This window comes from Halichoerus grypus, chromosome 7 (genome assembly GCF_964656455.1).
Source record: "Halichoerus grypus chromosome 7, mHalGry1.hap1.1, whole genome shotgun sequence".
Lineage (NCBI taxonomy): Eukaryota > Metazoa > Chordata > Mammalia > Carnivora > Phocidae > Halichoerus > Halichoerus grypus.
Window position 1 is genome coordinate 27,685,063 of NC_135718.1, and position 18,648 is coordinate 27,703,710.

General features: G+C 50.6%; 1 protein-coding gene across 4 annotated transcripts in view; it reads right to left on the minus strand.

Annotated features, from left to right (window-relative positions):
* PAX2 (paired box 2) overlaps positions 1 to 18,648 on the minus strand; it is a 76,284-nt gene that overhangs the window by 39,873 nt on the left and 17,763 nt on the right. For all 4 annotated transcript variants that reach the window (XM_036065120.2, XM_036065118.2, XM_036065122.2 and 1 more), the window contains exons 4-5: positions 5,455 to 5,540; positions 3,566 to 3,685 (exon numbers count right to left, since the gene is read on the minus strand). In XM_036065120.2, the coding sequence (XP_035921013.2) occupies positions 3,566 to 3,685; positions 5,455 to 5,540 (206 nt within the window). The remainder of the gene's footprint in view (positions 1 to 3,565; positions 3,686 to 5,454; positions 5,541 to 18,648) is intronic.

The window sequence follows — 18,648 nt, forward strand, 5'->3', positions numbered from 1 at the left end:
ACTCAGGTAGGTGGGCAGTGTCAAAGCGTCTTGACTAGCACATTTCTCAAAGGAAAGTCTGGGGATTTTTCCATACTTCCGACGGCCAGGGCGTGAGAAGGCGTCTCAGGCAGGCTCACAGTCACTGTCAGTTCCCTTTTTCCCCAGAGTCACAGCTGATCGGCCCTTTACTAATATCCCCACAGATATGATTGCTGCAGATACTAATAACGCTGTCCATATTCCGAGCACCAATGCCAGTAATGCTCTGGGTATTAGCACTGTGAACGCCAGCAGCTACTGCTGAGATTGTCTCCAATAATGGCAGCACACGCTGCAGTGATTGTCCTCGCTAATGCCCACCACCGTGACATTGTTAGAGCTGAAGAATAGGCCGAACTGTACCCAGAGGCAGGAGCGGGAGCGGCTTCCTTGAGGACAGAGAGGCTCACGGCTTGCCCTCGGGGCATGGCACTTCTAGAGAGATGCCACAGTGCGTGGGGCCAAAGGGGGGCCAGCCTGGCAGGGGCAGCGGGGTCCTCCTGGAGGGAGATGTGCCCCTCCGCCCCTGGAGGTCTAGTCCCTTGACATGTACCCCCGTTCCCATCCCAGCGCCCCTCAGCGCCCCAAGTCACTCGTAGCCTGTGGTGCTGGCCCAGTATCTGAAGGACACACCTGGGTGTGTGGAGCCCATGCCTGAGGCTGCCTCCTGCAACGGCCTGCCAGGTGCTGTGCTAGCTTGGCCCGACTGCAGACTTGGGCTACATCATCTTGACACATAATTATCTCTCCTATTCTTAATCATCTGAGCTGCTCCCTAATGCAAACTGGGCCTGGCTGCTTGGAGGCACCCAGGATGGGGGAGGGGAGCAGGGCTGTGAAAGGTCTGCCTTTGCTCTCTTTTCCTCTCCCTTCCACCTGGATCAGACAGGTCAAGTGTGTGTGGCGGCCCGGGGTGTGATGGGGGGCAGGTCAGGGAGAACTGGCTTCGCTCACAGGTGCTGGCCTCCACCGGGGAAAGGCTAGCTCCCTCTGGTCTGCGATTGGTCAGGGAAAGCCAGAGTCAAGGCAAGAGAACCATTCCCCCCAAAAGAAGTAGGGCCTCGGATCCTCCTTGTCCCCTGGCTAGGCCCAGGAGGTAAGTGTTTAAGCAGTAAGAGGAAACTGAGAGCCCCCATGGCCCCTCACCTAGAAGATGCCAATTGCTTCCTGAGATGTCTCCCCACTGCCATCATGGTCAGCCTGCTGGAGGATGGTCTTCCCAAACCCAGCCCTGCTCTTCTCCCTTCCTGCTCAGACACTTTCAGTGGCTACTCATGCCTGCAGAAAAAAGTCCAGACTCCTTATACGCTCCAGTCTTGGCCTGATCTCCTGTGGCCCTAACCCATGTACTTCGCCTTCCCTTCCGGCCCTTCCCTCTTGCCCCTTCAGCCCTGCCAGAGCACACCTGCGTCTTCCCCACCACAGCACCCTCTGGTCACAAGGCTCAGTCTACCAGGTAGAATTTCACACTGCCATTGTCCTTGAACATGCCCCTGACCCATCCTTCAGGCCCCTCCTCGAAATGCAGCCCTTTCTGCCAGGCTACTCCCTCCTGACTCTGAGTTCCCGTGGCCTGCAGCCCAGACCTCCATCACAACACAGCTATCTGATGGGCCTTTCTGCTCTCTGGGCTCACGTGATTTACACGCCCCACTAGACTGTAAGCTCCTTAAGGACAAGAATCATATCTTGTTCTGCTTTGGGGTCTTCAAGCCTTTCTTGCAGCTGATGCCCAGGAAAGGTTCACTGAATTGAATTGACTTGAAACAATGAATGTGATCAATTGCAGGGAGGAGAGCACTCTGTTCTGGGCCGGCTGGGCCTGACCCTGGGTGGCCACAGCCTCCTGCCGGTGCTTCCCTACCCCTGGCCTCCTCTTATGGCCCATAGGAGTCCAGGAAACAGGGCATGCTTGGCCCCAACCGCAGACCAATAGGGGAGAGTACACAGCGGCGGCGGGGGGGAGGGTTCCTGTGGCCTCCCCCTACCCCGCCTGCTGGACATCTCACACTCTAAAAAAGGCAGGTGAAAGGGGAAACTCTTGGGGCCTGAGGAAGAATCTTCCAAACCACTCAGGGTGCCAGGGCGCCTGGCTAAGGGGAGTGTGGGAAGCCCCCAGGGAGAACTGGGACCTAGCGCCTTTCCCGAAGCCTCCCCCTGCCCATCAGGGGCTGCTGCCAAAACCACCACAATGAAATTTAGTGAGTGGCAAAGGCCGTGGCAGCCAAATGGGTTTGGATATTTTGGAAGAAGGAGAAATAGAGCCAGACAAGCTGTTTCCCTGTGAAACGAGGCTATTAGGGCTTCTGGAAGGAGGCCAGCACCAGGTCATCACTGTCTTGCCAGACCTAGGCCTCTCCCATGCTCGGTCCCTTTTGCTGGAGGCCGGGGCTTTCACACTCTCTTTGCCCTCAGCCTGGGCCCAGGGAATCTCACTTCTGTCCCTTTTCTCTGTTCCTTATCCTCTAATGCTGCCCCAATCAACGGCTTGTCTATGCTTGGGATGGCCATGTGATTTATTGTCCAAACAGGACATTTTTGAGAGAAAAAAGAGATGCTGACTGGCCAAGATGCAGAGACAAAAGGCATAAATTGGGACTGTCCAGGCTAATGGGATATGTGGTCCCCCTTTATGCTCATCTCTAGAGGATTCTGTCTATTTCGTGGGAGATACCCTTAAAATCATACACCCTCCCTAGACCAGAAGGTTACTGTTTCCCTAGCAGGGACCATGAGACTGGGACAGGAAGCAGGCTCCAGACACTGGTGTCTCCGTCGGTCTGGGCCTACCGGCCCTGTGCCCTGAGCCCTTCCCTCATCAGAAGAGAACCAGATGGTCACCAAGGGACCCCTCATGTCTCAACATTTATAAAATGCCTTCTCCCAAGCTCGTGGCCACCACTCCCTCTTCGTGTCCTTTCCCCTCTCTTCCTCCTATTCATTTCTCCCTCCCCTGAACTCCCTGCCTAACAGCCTGGCTGCACCTTGAGGCACTATAGGGAATGCAGGGGAAGGGCCAGGGAGGAGCCTGAGTGGTGTCTCCTCCCGTAGGGAAGAGTACAGAGGGCCCACGTCCAGCTCCCTGAGTGGTTTCAACGGGGGGCAGAATCCATGTGCCACAGAGAAAGGACCCCCGGGTCAGCTGCACGTGACATCACACCTCCATCTTCTGATGGGTTGGGATCAGGTAAGAACAAGGGCAGATCGGCCTTTCATCCTTGGGTCAGAGATCAGCTGTCCCCCAACTTCCCGAACGCTCCCAAGGTACATGGTTCATGCTCCTCCCCTGGTTCCCCACTGGGATATTAGGGGTAGTCCCAGCGGAAGATGAGGCCGTTGAGGCTGCTGAGCAGATGGTGAAGCTGAGGGCCCTACCAGCAGCCCGCCTCCCTTTCCAGGAGCCAGCAGGACAGTGGGGGGACCTGGGCTTTGCTACTAAAACTGATCTCACAGCAGAGCAGCTGCAAAGCCGGGCCGAAACCGGAGCTCTGAGTCCAAGGACAAAGCATGCACAGGGAAGCCAAGCCTCTTCCCTCCTCCCTACCTTCATCACGTTTCCTCTTCTCACCATTGGAGCGAGGGATCCCCAGGATCCCGTTGATGGAGTAGGATCCCACTGGATCATTGGAGGCGCTGGAAACAGGAGGGGAGGCCGTACTGGGAACTGGACGAGAGTAAGGAGGAAATGCCATCAGGATAACAGCTGTGATCGCAGGCCAAAGCCCCAAGGCTGGGGGCCGAGAGAAGCAGAGGCAGTAAGAGGGATGGGGAGTCCATATTCCCCTTCGTCCTCTGAGGTTTAGAGGGAAATGCATGGCTATACACAGTGCAGGCTCTTCACTTCTGTCAAGCCCCAGGCTAAGTGGTGACCAGTCAACCCCAGGCCTTCTCCACAGCCCTAGAGACTTCGCTGGGCCCTTAAACTCACTTCCCGAGGATACATGGACACACCAACACTGACTCATCTAGAGAGTGACTCGGTGGTTCTGCAGCGAGCACAGCTCCTAGCAGGCCTCCTTGCATAGCTCACCAATCCCTGGGGCCGGGCCAACCCTTCTAAACAAACCCCAGCTCACTCTCTAGTGTCCTGGGCTGGCCTTTACCGATCCTGTTTCTGAGGCTGTGGCTTTCTAGGATCTGTCTGACCCTCTAGGAGATACAAGAATGGTCGTGATATTCCCGAGGAGGCCACAGCTCGGCTCTCCCAGTTGCTTCTGGTCTTGAAATCACTTGAGAAGTTCCTAATTCCTCCCTCAGGGCACAGACTAGTGAAAACATTCACTCCGAGGTGATCAACTCAGGGTACAGCCTGGCCCAACCCTCCCTCCCGGCGCACACTGTAACATGGCCTCAGAAACAACGGCTCCTGCCAACTTCAGGAGGGCTGGGACCAGCCATTCCTACTTCCTGCTGGTCGAGAGAGAAGGGGACAGCTGCCAAGAGGGGCAGCGGGACAAGTATAACCACATTTCAGCCCCTTACGCCCCAGGCCTCATCCATGGCTACTAGCAGCACCAAGCGCCCTTGCGTCAAAGGGAAGACCCTATGGGAGGGGACGTTAGCTGGTGTTCTGGTGGGCCTCAGTCATGTTTCCGAGAGGCCATGAGCAAGGATCAGTAAATAAGGAGGCTGGAGCAGCAGAGAGTTACAGGGGGGAGGGAAGAGAGACAGATAGATCAAGAAGAGATGGGTTCAGAGGAAAGAGGCCTTGAGGAGCAGAGCAGAGAGATGGGAACAGATCCAGAGCCACACGGACAGAGAGGAGAAAAGAGAAAGGGAAAGGCAGAGAGAGGAGGGAAGAGAGAGAAGGGAGAGGAGGGGAGAAGAGAGAAAGAATTTTATTTTATTTTATTTTTTTAAAGATTTTATTTATTTATTTGACAGAGAGAGAGATAGCGAGAGCAGGAACACAAGCAGGGGGAGTGGGAGAGGGAGAAGCAGGCTTCCTGCTGAGCAGGGAGCCCGATGTGGGACTCGATCCCAGGACCCTGGGATCATGACCTGAGCCGAAGGCAGACGCTTAACGACTGAGCCACCCAGGCGCCGAGAGAAAGAATTTAAAAAATTACAAAATGCAGTAAGAAGGTAGATATGAAAGAAAGGGGCAAGTGGAGACAGAATCAGATAAAAACAAAAGATGAGGAAGGAGGAGGAAGGAGGAGAAGAAAAGCTAAAGGAAAGTCTTGATTTAGAGAGGCAGAGACAGAGACAGAGAGACAGACAAGGAGCTGCAAGGAGATGTGGGCAGGAGGCAGAGAGCAGTCCTGGTGAGCGAGTCTCTGGAGGAGATCCCGACCTCTAGGAGCTCAGGGAGAGTGGGGGCTGGGAAAAGGGGCCTGGGACCTCAGGTGGGTGGGCAGGTGGGCTGTTCGGGGGGGGTGCCTGGCTCTCCTAGGTGGGGCCCCGCTTCCTCCCTTCCCTGAGATCTCTTACCAATGGTGTGGCCAGGGGCAGTCACTCCCGTCCCGGCCCCATCCGGCGTTGGGTGGAAAGGCTGCTGAACTTTGGTCCTGATGATCCTGCAACAGCATCACGACAGCATCACACGTCACACACCTGCTCTTGCCTGCCCCAGCTCCAGCCCAGCCCTGCAGAGGGGCTCTCCCAAGCTCCCCAGCTCCTTCCTCATCCATCTGCTCCCTGTGCCCCTGCCCTCACTGACCGCTGCCAGACATGCGCTTTCCCTCCCGGTGGCTCCGCGGATCCGGCCCAGTGCCGCTGGGCAGAGGTGGTGGGTATTCTCTCCTGCGGTGCGCACCATCTGAGCTGTGGCTTGGTTTTTGGCGGCAAGGACTGGGGCAGCAGGGTGAGTGCAGCACAGCATTCTTCCCCTTTCGGGGGTGGGGCTGCCCTGGTGGCTTGTTGCCCACCCTTCCCTCCTCAACCACATCATATCTCTTCCTGGCAACAGGACTCCCTGGGTCTGGAGATCATTTTGGAGCTGGCTTTCCTACTGGGACTGTATCACAGTCCTCTAGAGTTGGGGGACAGGGTGAGATTTCCCTGTGTCTTGAGCTAAAAAGAAATAGCCAGGAAAGGGCTGGGTCACAGGTGGTGCTTTTTGTCCCTGAGATTTCAGTACATCACATGGTCCCTTTGCCAGATGCCAGGTCCTGAGCAACTTCTTCCTAAGCCCACTCACTGCCCTGTCCCTGCCCAGCTCGCTGGCCCAATGATCTGCTTTTCTGGGGTCTTACTCAGATCACAGCTTCTTTACCAGCCTAGTTGAAAAGCCTGGCACCCACCCTGTGCACTCTGGGGCGAGGGGCGGGGTCAAACATCCCAGGGCTGGGGTTGGGCCTGCTTGTCAGTGATCTGAGGAGCCCACGGCTCGGTGAGGCAAAAGATCAACGCTGGGGCCAAGACCAAGGGATGCTCCCCGCCGCCCCTTAGTCAGAATAGGTACCCTTTGAAGCAACTTCTCCCGTGGCATTGCCCCTCCCTACACAGCGGCGTGTGGGCCAAGTTCACCCAAACCAGCCGGGTGAGTCAGAAGCCATGAGTGGACTCCACTCTGGTTTAAGTGAGCGCTCACAGGCAGTAGAGATAAGGCGCCTGCCTCACCGTGCCGGAGACGAAGCTGGATAGAGGGAAGACACACACCCAGAGAAAGCTAAGGAGCCCTGAGGGGCCTGGCAGTAAACGCTAGAAGGAGGCAGAGGAGGAACCCAGCCCCTTGCAGGTGGTGGACTAGGAAAGAAGTCCCTGAGGAGGTGGATCTTCACACAGACCTTCAAAGGAGGGCAGGGATGAACAGATGAAGGGACCCCAGGCATGGAGGAGAGTGGAAAGGTCAGCAGGCAGTTCGGCAGGGGCCCCGAGTCCTGCTTCTGACTCTGCCTCTCATCCGCCACAATAGCTTTGGGCTCATCATTCTACCTCTCGGGGCCTCTGTTTCTTCAGCTGTAAAGTAAAAAGGTGGGACTACAGGATCTCGAAGGTCTCGTTCCCAGTGAAAAATATTACGGTTCTAAGATGAACAAAGCAGCCGTGGCGGGGTGGGGGTGGGGGCATTATAAGCAGGTGCTGGAGGGAAATAGAAGAAAAGCATGGAGGCCGAGTGAGTCTTAGCGGTTAAAGCCCAAACCGGTCAGCCAGGAACAGTGGAGTTACGTAAAGGAGAAAGAGGAAATAAGGCTGAAACTTGGAAGTGACGATGATAAAGAGTGAGTTTCCATTTGTCGATCATCTAGTAGGTGCCAGTATTATATGCAATTTATATTACTTATACATACTACTGTTCCTTCTCCCAACAACCTCCAGAGTAGATACTACTATCCTCATCTTGCAGGTTGAAAACCAAAGCTGACAGAGGTTAAGTGGCTTAGTCAAGACCACACACCGTTGGGGAGGGCAGAGGCAGAACGCAGTCTCTAAAATGGGTGCTTTCCGTGACTTTGTCATACTTCTCTCAACGTGCAGCAACCAGGGTTAGAGAGTCTCAAGCCATGAGGGATTTTGAAACTAGAGATCTTGGTAAAGCAACATGCAGGCACGAGGTCTCGGGAAAGAAAGGAAAGAGTCTGCAAGAGACCGTGAAGGCGGAATGACCAGGATTTAGCAACTAACCAGAGTCAACCACGGCTCTAAGACTCTCAATTCTGGGTACCTGCAAGGCTGGTGGTTTGTACCACTGTCAGGAGGAGAGAGGGAGGGAGGTGGCTGGTTCTGTCTTGGACATGCAGTGTCTGGGGTGGTAGGGGAGCGTCCAGATGGCATGGCAGACACAGATCTAAGACTGTCAGGGAAAAAGAGTGTTGAGAGAGACAAGGGGCCGAAGGAGTGGGTGTTGGCGGGCACCTACTTTCATAGGCGGGGGAAAAGAACCTGACCTTGCAGAGGGCTCAGAATTGGTCACACTGGAAATGGCAGGACCAGGATTGGGCCGTTTCACCTAAGTCAATGGAGAAGAACATTTCCAGGAGAATATAATTCACAGCATCAATGACAATGTAAAGACTGGAGGGAAGTGAGAATAAGAAGAGGCACAGATTTGGGAATTTGGGGGACGGCGGTCTCAACAAAGCGACTGGAACAACTGGAGCCAGACCGAAAGAGGTTAGGGAGTGAATAGAAGGTGAGGGAGGCAGTGAAAATAGACTAGTGCCTTCAGAAGTTTGTAGAAAAGGAGAGGAGAGGAAGGTGTGGCAGCCAGTGGATGGAACTGGCAGCTGAGTGGAGGGAAGGCAGTTTAGGGTAGGAAAGACCTGGATATGTTGGCAGGCTGAAGAGGAAGAACGGGGTGGGGGGAAGGGCAGAGCCTGAAGTTGCCTGGCAGAATGCGGAACAACCGAGAGAACGAGGCAGAACAAGGAGACGCACCGGGAGGATCTAGCAAGAGATGGTACAGCCTGAGGTGGTCAAAAGCTTTGAAAAGGCGCTTTTACAGCTCTTCTCTCTCAGCACGGCAGAAGGGAAGCTCATCTCCCTAGAGCTGGGGGAAGGTGTGGAGCGTGATCACCATGGGAAAGATCAGACGGTAGCCAAGGCCCATTTAGACTGGTCTACAGGAAAAGTCTAGAGGGACGCTATGCAGCTCAAAGCAGCTGCTCCGAACTCATTGCAGCTAAAGCTTCTGGGATCTCACTGGGCCTGCTGTGGGTGGCTCTAGCCTGCGGGCTGATGAGCCCTGGACTAAGGCAGCCGCAGGGCTGGGGCTGGTTGACTCAGATAACTGGCTGGCCTTGCGGAGTTTCTATCTTTGTTACCCAGAGACTCTGACCCCTGGGGCACTGGTGTAGATTTAGCTGAGGCAGCAAGTGATGGAAAATCACTACTCCCTGACAGCGGCTTGGGGGTGCACGGGAGAGGAGCTGGGCAGGGTGCCTGTGTGAGTCACTAATGCTCTTGGTATCCATCCGTGCCCCCCAGGCAGTGGGCACTTACTAGTCCCCAGAGCTGACCTCCGGAAACTTAAGAACTGGGATCATGGATACCTGGTGGTTATCGATTGCCGACCTGCATCCCGTACACAACCCGACAACTCATGGGATTATCACCAGAGGTTAAAAGGATAAAGTGAAGCATTGCTTTGGGTGATTGTCTGATATTATTTCCCCATTTCTCCTCCTTCTTTTCCCATCTTTTTCATTCTTGGTACTGCAAGGTCAGCCAGACACATGTATGGCCTCCAAGGCCCCAGGCAGGTCTGGCCTTCAAGTCAAGTCTGCAGGTAAGGATCTTTGGGTTGGGGGGAAGCAGTGGGGAGTCCTGGAGGCCATCTCTCTTCCTGTTGCCATGGGAAAACGGCCCTGTCAGGACCCCTGTTCCCCACTTCTCTTTCCAGCATGTTCTCCTTCACAGGGATGCACCCTTCCTCCCCCCCTTTTCCTGGCTTTGCCTAGGCCCAGCATGGGGGACTTTAGGAACTTAGCAAGGGTGTGACTAGGGCAAAGGGAAGAAGGGGATGTGCTCTTGGCCCGGTCTGCCTGAGTCTGAGTCCCAGCTCTGTTACTATTGTGAAACCCCTGACAGTTTCTTACTCCCTCATCTGCAAAATAAGATAATAATACTGCCCACTTCCTAGGATTGTTGTGAGGATTAAATAAGATAATGCACGTCAAGTGGTTAGTATGACGCTTGGCTCAATAAATGCAAATGCTAATAATAATAACAACGACCAGTAGTAGTAGTATTCCTATGGGTGACCATCAGGACCGGCTGCCTTCTCTCCAGGGACCGAGCCAGGTGCAAGCAGGAGGCTCGCCGCCCAACACGGTCCAGCCTGGTCAGTGCAGCTGCTACGGAGGCCCTGGACAGAGCGCTGAGAAGACCCGAAGCAGCAACAGCAGGGGTCACAGCCTGACCCCAAAGCAGGTGCATCAGAGAGACTCTCAGCAAGACAGACGAGGGTCCCCTGCCTGGGAGCCCTGGGAGGGATCCACAGACAGTATGAGCAGCAGCTTCTTTGGGGCCCAGTAGATGCCAGGGGGCTGTGACAGCATTTCCAAGTATAGATGACAAGGCAGGTGAAGTCACTCTTTCTTTGGTTAAATTCCCAGGAGGCCTCCACCTCCCACCAAGCTGGAGATCAAAACAGTTTCATCAGCTCTGTGAGTTAGAATGAAAGCATGTAATGAGTCTCCTATTAACAGTTTGCTAAACTCATGAAGAAACTGAGGAGCTCTCCACGTTCTAAGAAAGCGCCAGGGAGATCCTTACTCCTCTTCTGGTTCTCCTCCCTCTCCCACTTCCTCCTCCTCATCTCCTTCCTTCCTCTTGGTTTCATTCTGTCTCTCTCCCCCGTGGCTCTCTCTGCCCCTCTGTCGGTCTCCCTTCTCTTTGTCTGTCTGTCTGTCTCTCTGCACCCTGAAGTCCCACTGTGGCTGTGTGAGGTTATTGATTCCTGGGAGCTGGGGGAAAGCGGGAGGCAGGGCTGGGGTGCAGGCTCAGGGATGGAAATAGAAGGCTATAAATTATTTGTGACAGGAAAGCAATAGTGGCAGAGTGCTGAGCACAAGTCCTGTGTCACTATTAGATTCCTTTTAGCCTGATGACACTGTAAAAAAGGTTAAGTGTCTGCTAGAATCGTACACCTGGGGGGCCGGGGCAGCCTGCGAGCAGAACAAGCCACTGAGAGCAGGTATATCAATTCTCCAGGCCAATAATATTCCACTCATTGATCGCCACGCAAAGTTCAAAAATCTCATTACAGCCAGGCAGACCGGGAACTTTTTACAAATCAATAGAATGATATAATGTATGTATACTTAGTACAAATGTATCTATTCATCTATCCATCCATCCACGGTCCGCCTCAGGGTTTCCAAGTTAACCTACCTATCATATTATGTTATGTTATGTATGATATTATATTGCATTGTATTATATGATAATAAATGGTGTGCAAAAATTCCCCCTGAGGTGGAGACAAGAAGAGGTCCTATTAGCATCGAGGTGACCTCAGACAGCTCACCTTGGAGAGAGTTAGGTGGCAGCATATCCAGGACTAGGCTGGTCAGGATTTCTAGGAGCAATGCTTCCTTAGCAGGAGCTAAGGAAGGAGTGGGAATAAAATCCACTCTCTACTGAGTATTTACTATGTGTTAGGCAATGTTCTACATGCCCCAAACAGTTTACTTAATCCTCACAGCAACCCATTTTGGAGATACGGCATGTTGCAATTTGCCCAACGTCACCCATTTCATAAATGGCAAGTCTGGCATTTGAATTCAAGGACACTAAATGCAGGGCCCATACCCATAACCACCAAGCTATCCTCCCTCCAGAAAAGAAATACCCTAAAGCCCAGAATCCCAACTCTTGGATTCTATTTCCAGCCTCTTCTGTTGTGTTCTAAGAAACAAAGGGTAAGGGGCTCCCTGAGAGTTAGTATTCCCTTCTCTAAAATGGGAGTAATAACACCTGTTGGAACCAGCTGCTGACAATGTGATGTATACATGGGACCTCCAAACATGTCCCCATAAAATCCTGTCCAGCTGCCTAGAGCAGGCGGCTTTCCTCACGATGGAATTACTTCTTAGTAGAACGGCAGGCTGGCCCCAGGCTTGGTCATATTACTGGTTTGCTGAAAGGGTCTTTAGGGTAAGAAGTCAGGTGTCTATATACATGTGCCGTACACATGTATAAATCAGTTTAAATTGTCCTAGGGTAGACTGCCGACTTCAGAGTTTTTGCAGAAAATATTTAATTCCTCATAGGAGGAAAGTCTGTCCTGATTTGGTAAATCAAGGGAACTCCAGGGTAGAGAACATCTCAGACTAGCTGGCCCCACAACCCACTGAGCCAGGTGAGTGGGGGGAGGGGCCTCTGCCAGGGCCTTCAGGCTTCCTGGGTATTATATAGGCTGGATCATTCCAGAGGGCAAAACCGTATTTGCTTCAGCAAAGGATATTTTGCCCGGTGACTGCACATGATCGTTTCAACACAGGCCTTTGAGAACTGCCTCTACCAGGTACATGTCCCTGGCTCAGCCCCGAGTCCAGCTGGAGCAGTGCAAACAGCTGGAGACTTTTCATGGCAGAACCTCAAGTGAGACATCATAGATTATCCAGGAAAATTTCACCTCTCCTAAAAATGGTTCCTACCTCTCCCTACTCCCGAGAACTTTAAGGAACTAGGATTTCCCCTCGGTACATCCCAGGAACTAAAGCCCTGAAATTTAGGACCTCCTCCTCACAGAGGAAACAGCATCATCCAACCTGCTCTCCCCACTGGCAGCCCGGAAGTGCTCTGTGCAAACTCTGTCTTCCTAGGCTCTGGCTTTGCAATCTGTGCAGGTCAGAGTGGCTTGCCTACGCCCACTCACATGCCCTACAGCTTTCAGTTTGGACAACCACCCAAAGGCCAGGCAGGGTCTGTGCATGAGCATGGCCGCTGATGAGGAGAAGGTACGGGCAGGAACTTCCAGTCTGACTATAGCATGGTAGAGCTGGAATGCACAGCTTCCAAGCTTAACAGGGTTCCCCCCAAATGTGTCCAGAGCTTCTGCTTCCTTTGTTGCTTCTCAGAAGGCATGACTGAGCTCTGAGAGATGAAAAGTTTGCCGAAGAGTTTCCTCAAACCACTGTCCTTGAACCACCTGCATTAGAATCCCCTGGGGTGCGTGTTAAAATGCAAATCCCCTGGGGCCCACCTTAGCCCTCCTGATTAAAATTTCTGATGGTGTTAAGGCCCAGGAATCTGTATTTAAGCAAATTCTCCAGATTATTCTTAAACTCTATAATATTTGAGAAGACTGTGTTTAAGCCAGGGGGTGAAGAAGCCATACTTGTGGTTATATAGGGGAGACTTGAGAGGGTTGAGAGAAAGCCTTAGCAGCCTCAGAAGGTTCCTTACTCATATCTGTCCATTGACATTGCTCTCTGTCTGCTGATCCTGACTCCCACTGACCCAGTAACCAAAATTCAAGAAGCTATCAGTCCCTCCATGGAAACTAAATCATAGGTTAAAAATAAAAATAATTTCAAAATAGGTTTTTGTACATTCCAGGATGATAGATTCCCACTGGGTTCCTTAGATATTACCTTAGATATTATTTCTTCAGAGATTCTGCATCAACTTAGCCTTCTAAGACTGGATCTAAGGGCGATAATCCTTCCACCACGTGTCCCCCGGAGCCCAGGCCAGATACAATTTACCAGGCTAGATGGGCCATGGGGCTGGCCCAAGGGGGCAATAGTGATGGTTTATATGATGAATGGTAAGCATATGGATTGATTTAACTTCAAGATATGCATAGGTTTAAAAATTAAGGGGCAATGTGTTTAACTAACCATTTGGAAACCAGTCTGCAGTGCATGCCAAGCCCAGAGCGTGACCAGACTAGCTCCTTTCACCACCAGCCCTGCCCTCATCTTTCAGTGCTTCCGGGCTAGAACTGGGGTCCACCAGCTGTCCACCCCACGGTCCTGCTTGGGAAGGTCCAGAGGCTAGAAGACTGCCTGATGTGATGGTGAAAGAGGTGCTGAGTAGCCTCACTGCTGGGACCAAGTCCTCCCTGCCCATGCTCCGTGTCCCTCCCTGGCATGCCCACCTCCCTAAGCAAGCAGGAGGAAGCCTGGAGCAAGTGCCCCGAGCAGCAGCCGAGGTGGGGCCTGAACTCCTGGCCTCTCGCCCCTCCCACCTCTTGCCCAGTGACTCCAGTATTCGAAAACAATCCATCAGTCTCTGTCTCCTGAAAGAATGTGATGTGGCTAAACCCTACAATTGCTTCCTATTACCAACAGAATCAATTCAAAATTCCTCAGCCTGGCCTTCAAAATCTTTCCCAATCTGGCTCCACCCTGGCTTTCCAATCTATTTCTCTCCATACCCCTCTTCCCCTCAGGGTCTAGCACAGAGCTGAAAGCTTGTCTTCTTGCTTATTCAATTCACATTGAGTCCTCCCCTAGACTCTGAACTCTACAAGGGCAGATATCACACCCATTTCTCTCACTATTGTATTTCCAGCACCTAGTAACAGTGCCTGGCAGAATGTTAGCACTTAAAGACTATTTGCTGAATAACAAACGAATGTTATTATTAATAATAATAAGGATAACATCTCTGGGAAGGTAGTGAGCTAATATATGTTCACTATGTACCAGGCACTGTGCTAAGCACTTTACGTGGATTAATTTAACTGTTCTACAGATGTGGAAACCGAGGCTCAGAGAAGTTAAGTAACTAACCCAAGGGCATACAGCTGTTAGGCAGCAGAACCAGGATTTAAAGTGGGGAACCTGGCTCCAGAACCCACGCTGGGTAGAATAACTCATACCAAGAACAGATGGTAGAACCTATGAGAGGTGGGGCCCGGACAGAAGAGCTGCATATAATCATAGCAAAGGAAATAATTAGAACTTATTTCATATTCATTAACTGACAGCCATTGTGACAAATGCGTTTGCTCATTTAAATCCTGGCTACGAGGGGCGCCTGGGTGGCTCAGTTAGTTAACTGGCTGCCTTCGGCTCAGGTCATGATCCCAGGGTCCTGGGATTGAGCCCCACGTCGGGCTCCCTGCTCAGCGGAGAGCCTGCTTCTCCCTCTCCCTCTGCCTCTCTTCCCAGTTTGTGCTCTCTCTCTCAAATAAATAAATAAAATCTTCAAAAAAATAAAAAAATAAAAAATAAATCCTAGCTACGACTCTATTAAATAGGCATGTTCTCTATGATACCAAGGAGACAACAGAGTGGCCTGAGCAATTTGCCTAAGGTCACGTGCTTAATAACACTGGAGCCAGACTTTGGGTACAGGCCTGGGACTCCAATGTCTACAGGTTGAACCATATTACCTCTTCCGGAAATTTCTATACTAATAGTTATCTGTGTTTATTAACTATTTGGGCATAGTCTTTTCTCATTTATGATCTGGACAACTGAGCAAATGTATGCGTAGACAATGGGCAGAAATTGCATATACCAGCCATTCTAAACATGCTTAGCCTCTCCCCTGTATCTGATGAACAGCATGTCCATGTTACAAACAAACCACAATTTTAGGTTAAGTGGCTATGGTTTCAGTATTTTATATGCACTGGTAGGTTTTGGGTGTAGAGTTTCCAAATTCTCTCTATTTATCTATTTAGTTTCCAAATCATGTACATGAGTGTGTAACAGTACTGCACACAAAAGTGTTTCTATGTTTCTAGAAACTACTACTATGATTAGTGTATCTTTATATTCATGTCAGCTCTGATGCATTGATCCACCATTTATAATACTGGATATATTTATCAGAACCTACTTCACGAATTTTTGTCCCAGTTATGCCTATTTCTGTCAAATATGTAAGCCATGGTCACACTGCACTGGTCCCTTCCCAGAGTGTCTGAGATTCTCACATCACAACTGTGTTTTTATATTGGTCCATGCACTGGTATTGATGTGCATAAATGTGCACTTGTACACCTGTGTATCTTTCTGTCTATGGCTAGGACGGGGTGGGGGGGATGTGGAAATGAGAGAATTATTAAATGCCAAGTAGATGTGCAATAAATTCCATTGATTTTATAAACTCCAACTTGTCTTCAGTCTCCTTCCATTCTTTATCCTGGGGGCATTGCAACAAAAACCTATTTTAAATACCTTTACTCCCCCCCCTCCCCCTCCCCAAAAAAGTGTCAATATTTTATTTGGATTTTTAACTTCGCTCCATAACAGTTGTTTGACCTCCTGACTCGTGCGAGTCACATAAATTCTGGGACTTTATTCAGGAGCCATGTTCCTGCTATTGAATAAGCAATTTGGGAGGGTGAATTAATGACTTGTGCTGTTGCTGGAAAGTCCCTGAAGAAATATTAAAATTGCTTGCAGACTGAATCGATACTCAGTGAACACCCAGCAAGAGGGCTTCGGCTCTGGAATGGCCACAGAAAGCAGGGCTTGGTGGAGGAAGGGGGAATTCCTGCACCCAGCTCGGTGAGCCCCCCTCCCGGCCCACCCCCACCTTTCCCTCCACCCCTGGAGCTCTGTCATTTTCAGTAACAGCAAAGTCTTATTAAACCCCAGCCAGGATAGAGCTGATTTGTCCTGTCTCAGGAAGCAGGCTCAGGGGACAGTTTATTCTCTTACTAGCAACCAGAGCCCGGAGGCCTTATTGAAGGTGATGGTCTGGACACATCCACCTGCTGGAGAAACGGGCTGGTGCTGCTGCTTGCTGGCAGGCTGCGCTGGGCCCGGGGCTCAGGAGTGCACTGAGCTTGGGGAGGCTGTGGCTGTGACCGTTTCCTGCTGGGCGTGCAGAGGGGCTGGGAGCTGTACCCCATCTCTGTGCATGCCCGACCCGTGCTATTGCTCTGGCGGCCACATGATTTCAGCCTTTGTGTATGGGTGTGCCTGTGGGCTGGAGAGTTTGAATTGTGTTGGGTGTACATTGTATTGCATTGTGCCCCGAGGCATTCCTGCAGCTGGTTTAAGGTTTGTTACTTGGTGTTTTGTGATATTGTATTGAGGTGACTGCACTTTGTGTAACACTGAGCTGGAGGAATTTGAGTATTGTTTAGCAGCAATGTCTGTGTTTCTGCTTTGAATTATTGTGTTCGTTGATCATATCAGCATCTTTTTTTTTTTTTTGTAATGTATGTCTCAGAGATTAGGTTAATGGGTGTCTCCTTGGTGATGTGGGTTGAGTAATGATGTTGGATCTGGGTGGTGGTGTAGGATTCAGTAATTGCTTTCTCGGTGTGGTTGTGGGAGGTGGGTGTGAGGGCCCATCCTTTCGCTTTTTTAGCTTCCTCCAGCTAGGTTCATTTGCATTGCTGCTTTCCAGAAGGAAGATTCTAGAGATATGGGACAAATCTCTTCTCAATGACCAAATGCACAGTTCTGTTCTGTTGGAAGCCAGCTGCCCCTGATCCATGGAACACTTCTGACAGAGATCCTGGTGCCACCCTCCCTACATCTGCCTAATGTGTCAAAGCCCTAAGCCAGACTCAATGCCTATTGGATCCCTGATGCGGCAAGAGGAGGATGGGTGGGAGTAAACTCACTGATTCCAATGAACGTGAACCCAAGTCCAGCATGAACTCTAGTTCCCCAATCCACTATCTCTCTGACTCTGGCCATCAGCACCTTCTTCCTTCCCAGCATCCCCAGATGATGTGGCTCAACAGTGGCCCGCACTCAGGGCCACACACACACACACCAAAGAAGAGTACAGGAATACCTACTAGGCGTGACTTTCTACCAGGGTGCAGGGTCTTTGTTCTGACTTGTCAGGAAATGTATCACTACATCACAGGGCATGAGACTGCAAGATATACGGAGCCCCACAAGAGACCGTAGATGCATGCCCTTCCTCTGATGGAAAGATTATATGTAGTATAGAGTGCTAGATGAGCACATAGGTTTTAGGACCAGTATTGCGTGGGTTCAAATCCTAGTTCTGCTGCTTAGCCTGTGACCTGAGTAAGTTATTTAACGTCACTGTACCCCAGTTACCTCATCTATAAACAATCCTATAAAGCCCTATGGGGTTGTTTACGAGGCTTAAATCAATTAATACATGCAACATGCTTATAATGATTTCTACTATAGTAAGCACTTGTTAGCTACTATCATAATGAATATAAGGGCTTACCAAGTAAAGCAGCCATAAGATTGGCCTATGCATGTGTACAAGCATGTCCACATGTGTGCTAATACACATTAAACCCTAAGATGAGTAGAGGTGTGTGTATGGTCAGTCAGGCAGCATGGAGGCAGGGGCTAGTTCCCTCCTTGGCCTTCTGGTCCATTTGGACAGGGGCAGGGGCTGGGGGATGATAGATTTCACCACTGCCCATCTCCATACCGAGGTTGCATCCAGCCCTGTGAGGATGAATAGGCAGAAAGGAAAATGGTGGCCCTTAAACATTTTACAGTTATGAAAAAAATCCAAGGATAATTGAGTTCTCAGGATTCAAATTTAGCTCATTTAAAAGATTTACTTTCTAATTTAAAAACTCAGAACCTTTGTCAGGCAATAAGTATAAATAAGGAATAGTGAAATCTAGGGGTCAAGTTGGGAAATAAGGAAGGGGTAAGAAAGAAATCAGATCAGTGAATATTAAGGCATTTGGGTGTGGATCTTAAGAAAGTCCATTGAGCTGAACTTGGCTACCTACCCAGGCCAAAGGGGCAGGGAGAGCTATAGGCAAGAATGGGATTGGGCCTTGGCCTCAGTCCACGGGCCTTCCCATAAAGATGGGGAGCCAGAACACATCATCGTGAGTTTGGAAAACCTTAGTTTTCATCTTTGCTCCTTTGAGCACAGAGTAAGTAGAATTTGTAGTTTTCCAGTTACTTTGAGCCATTGCACTTAATACGTCAAGCCCAAAGTAAAATTTTTCTCCTAAATTTTCTCCTTAAAATCTTTTAACCCTTAACAGTGAAAATAACTGCAATGATAATCAACCTCCTATGCTTCCCTGGAACATACAGAAATGTGGGACAATAGCAGACAGATTGGTTTGAACCTGTCAAATATTTGCTTACTTCCCCCTCTCCTCTCTCTCTTTTATCTTTACTTTCTCTCCTCTCTTCCCTTCCTCTTCCTGTTTACCTTCCTTCTCTTCCCTCTATGACATTTAAGAATCAGAGGAACCCTTCAAACCCATCAAATAAGGATTTTTTTCCCGTTACTGTTTCATTTTATCTTTAAAAAAAAAATGACAAAATGCAAAGCACCACAACCCATGAAAAT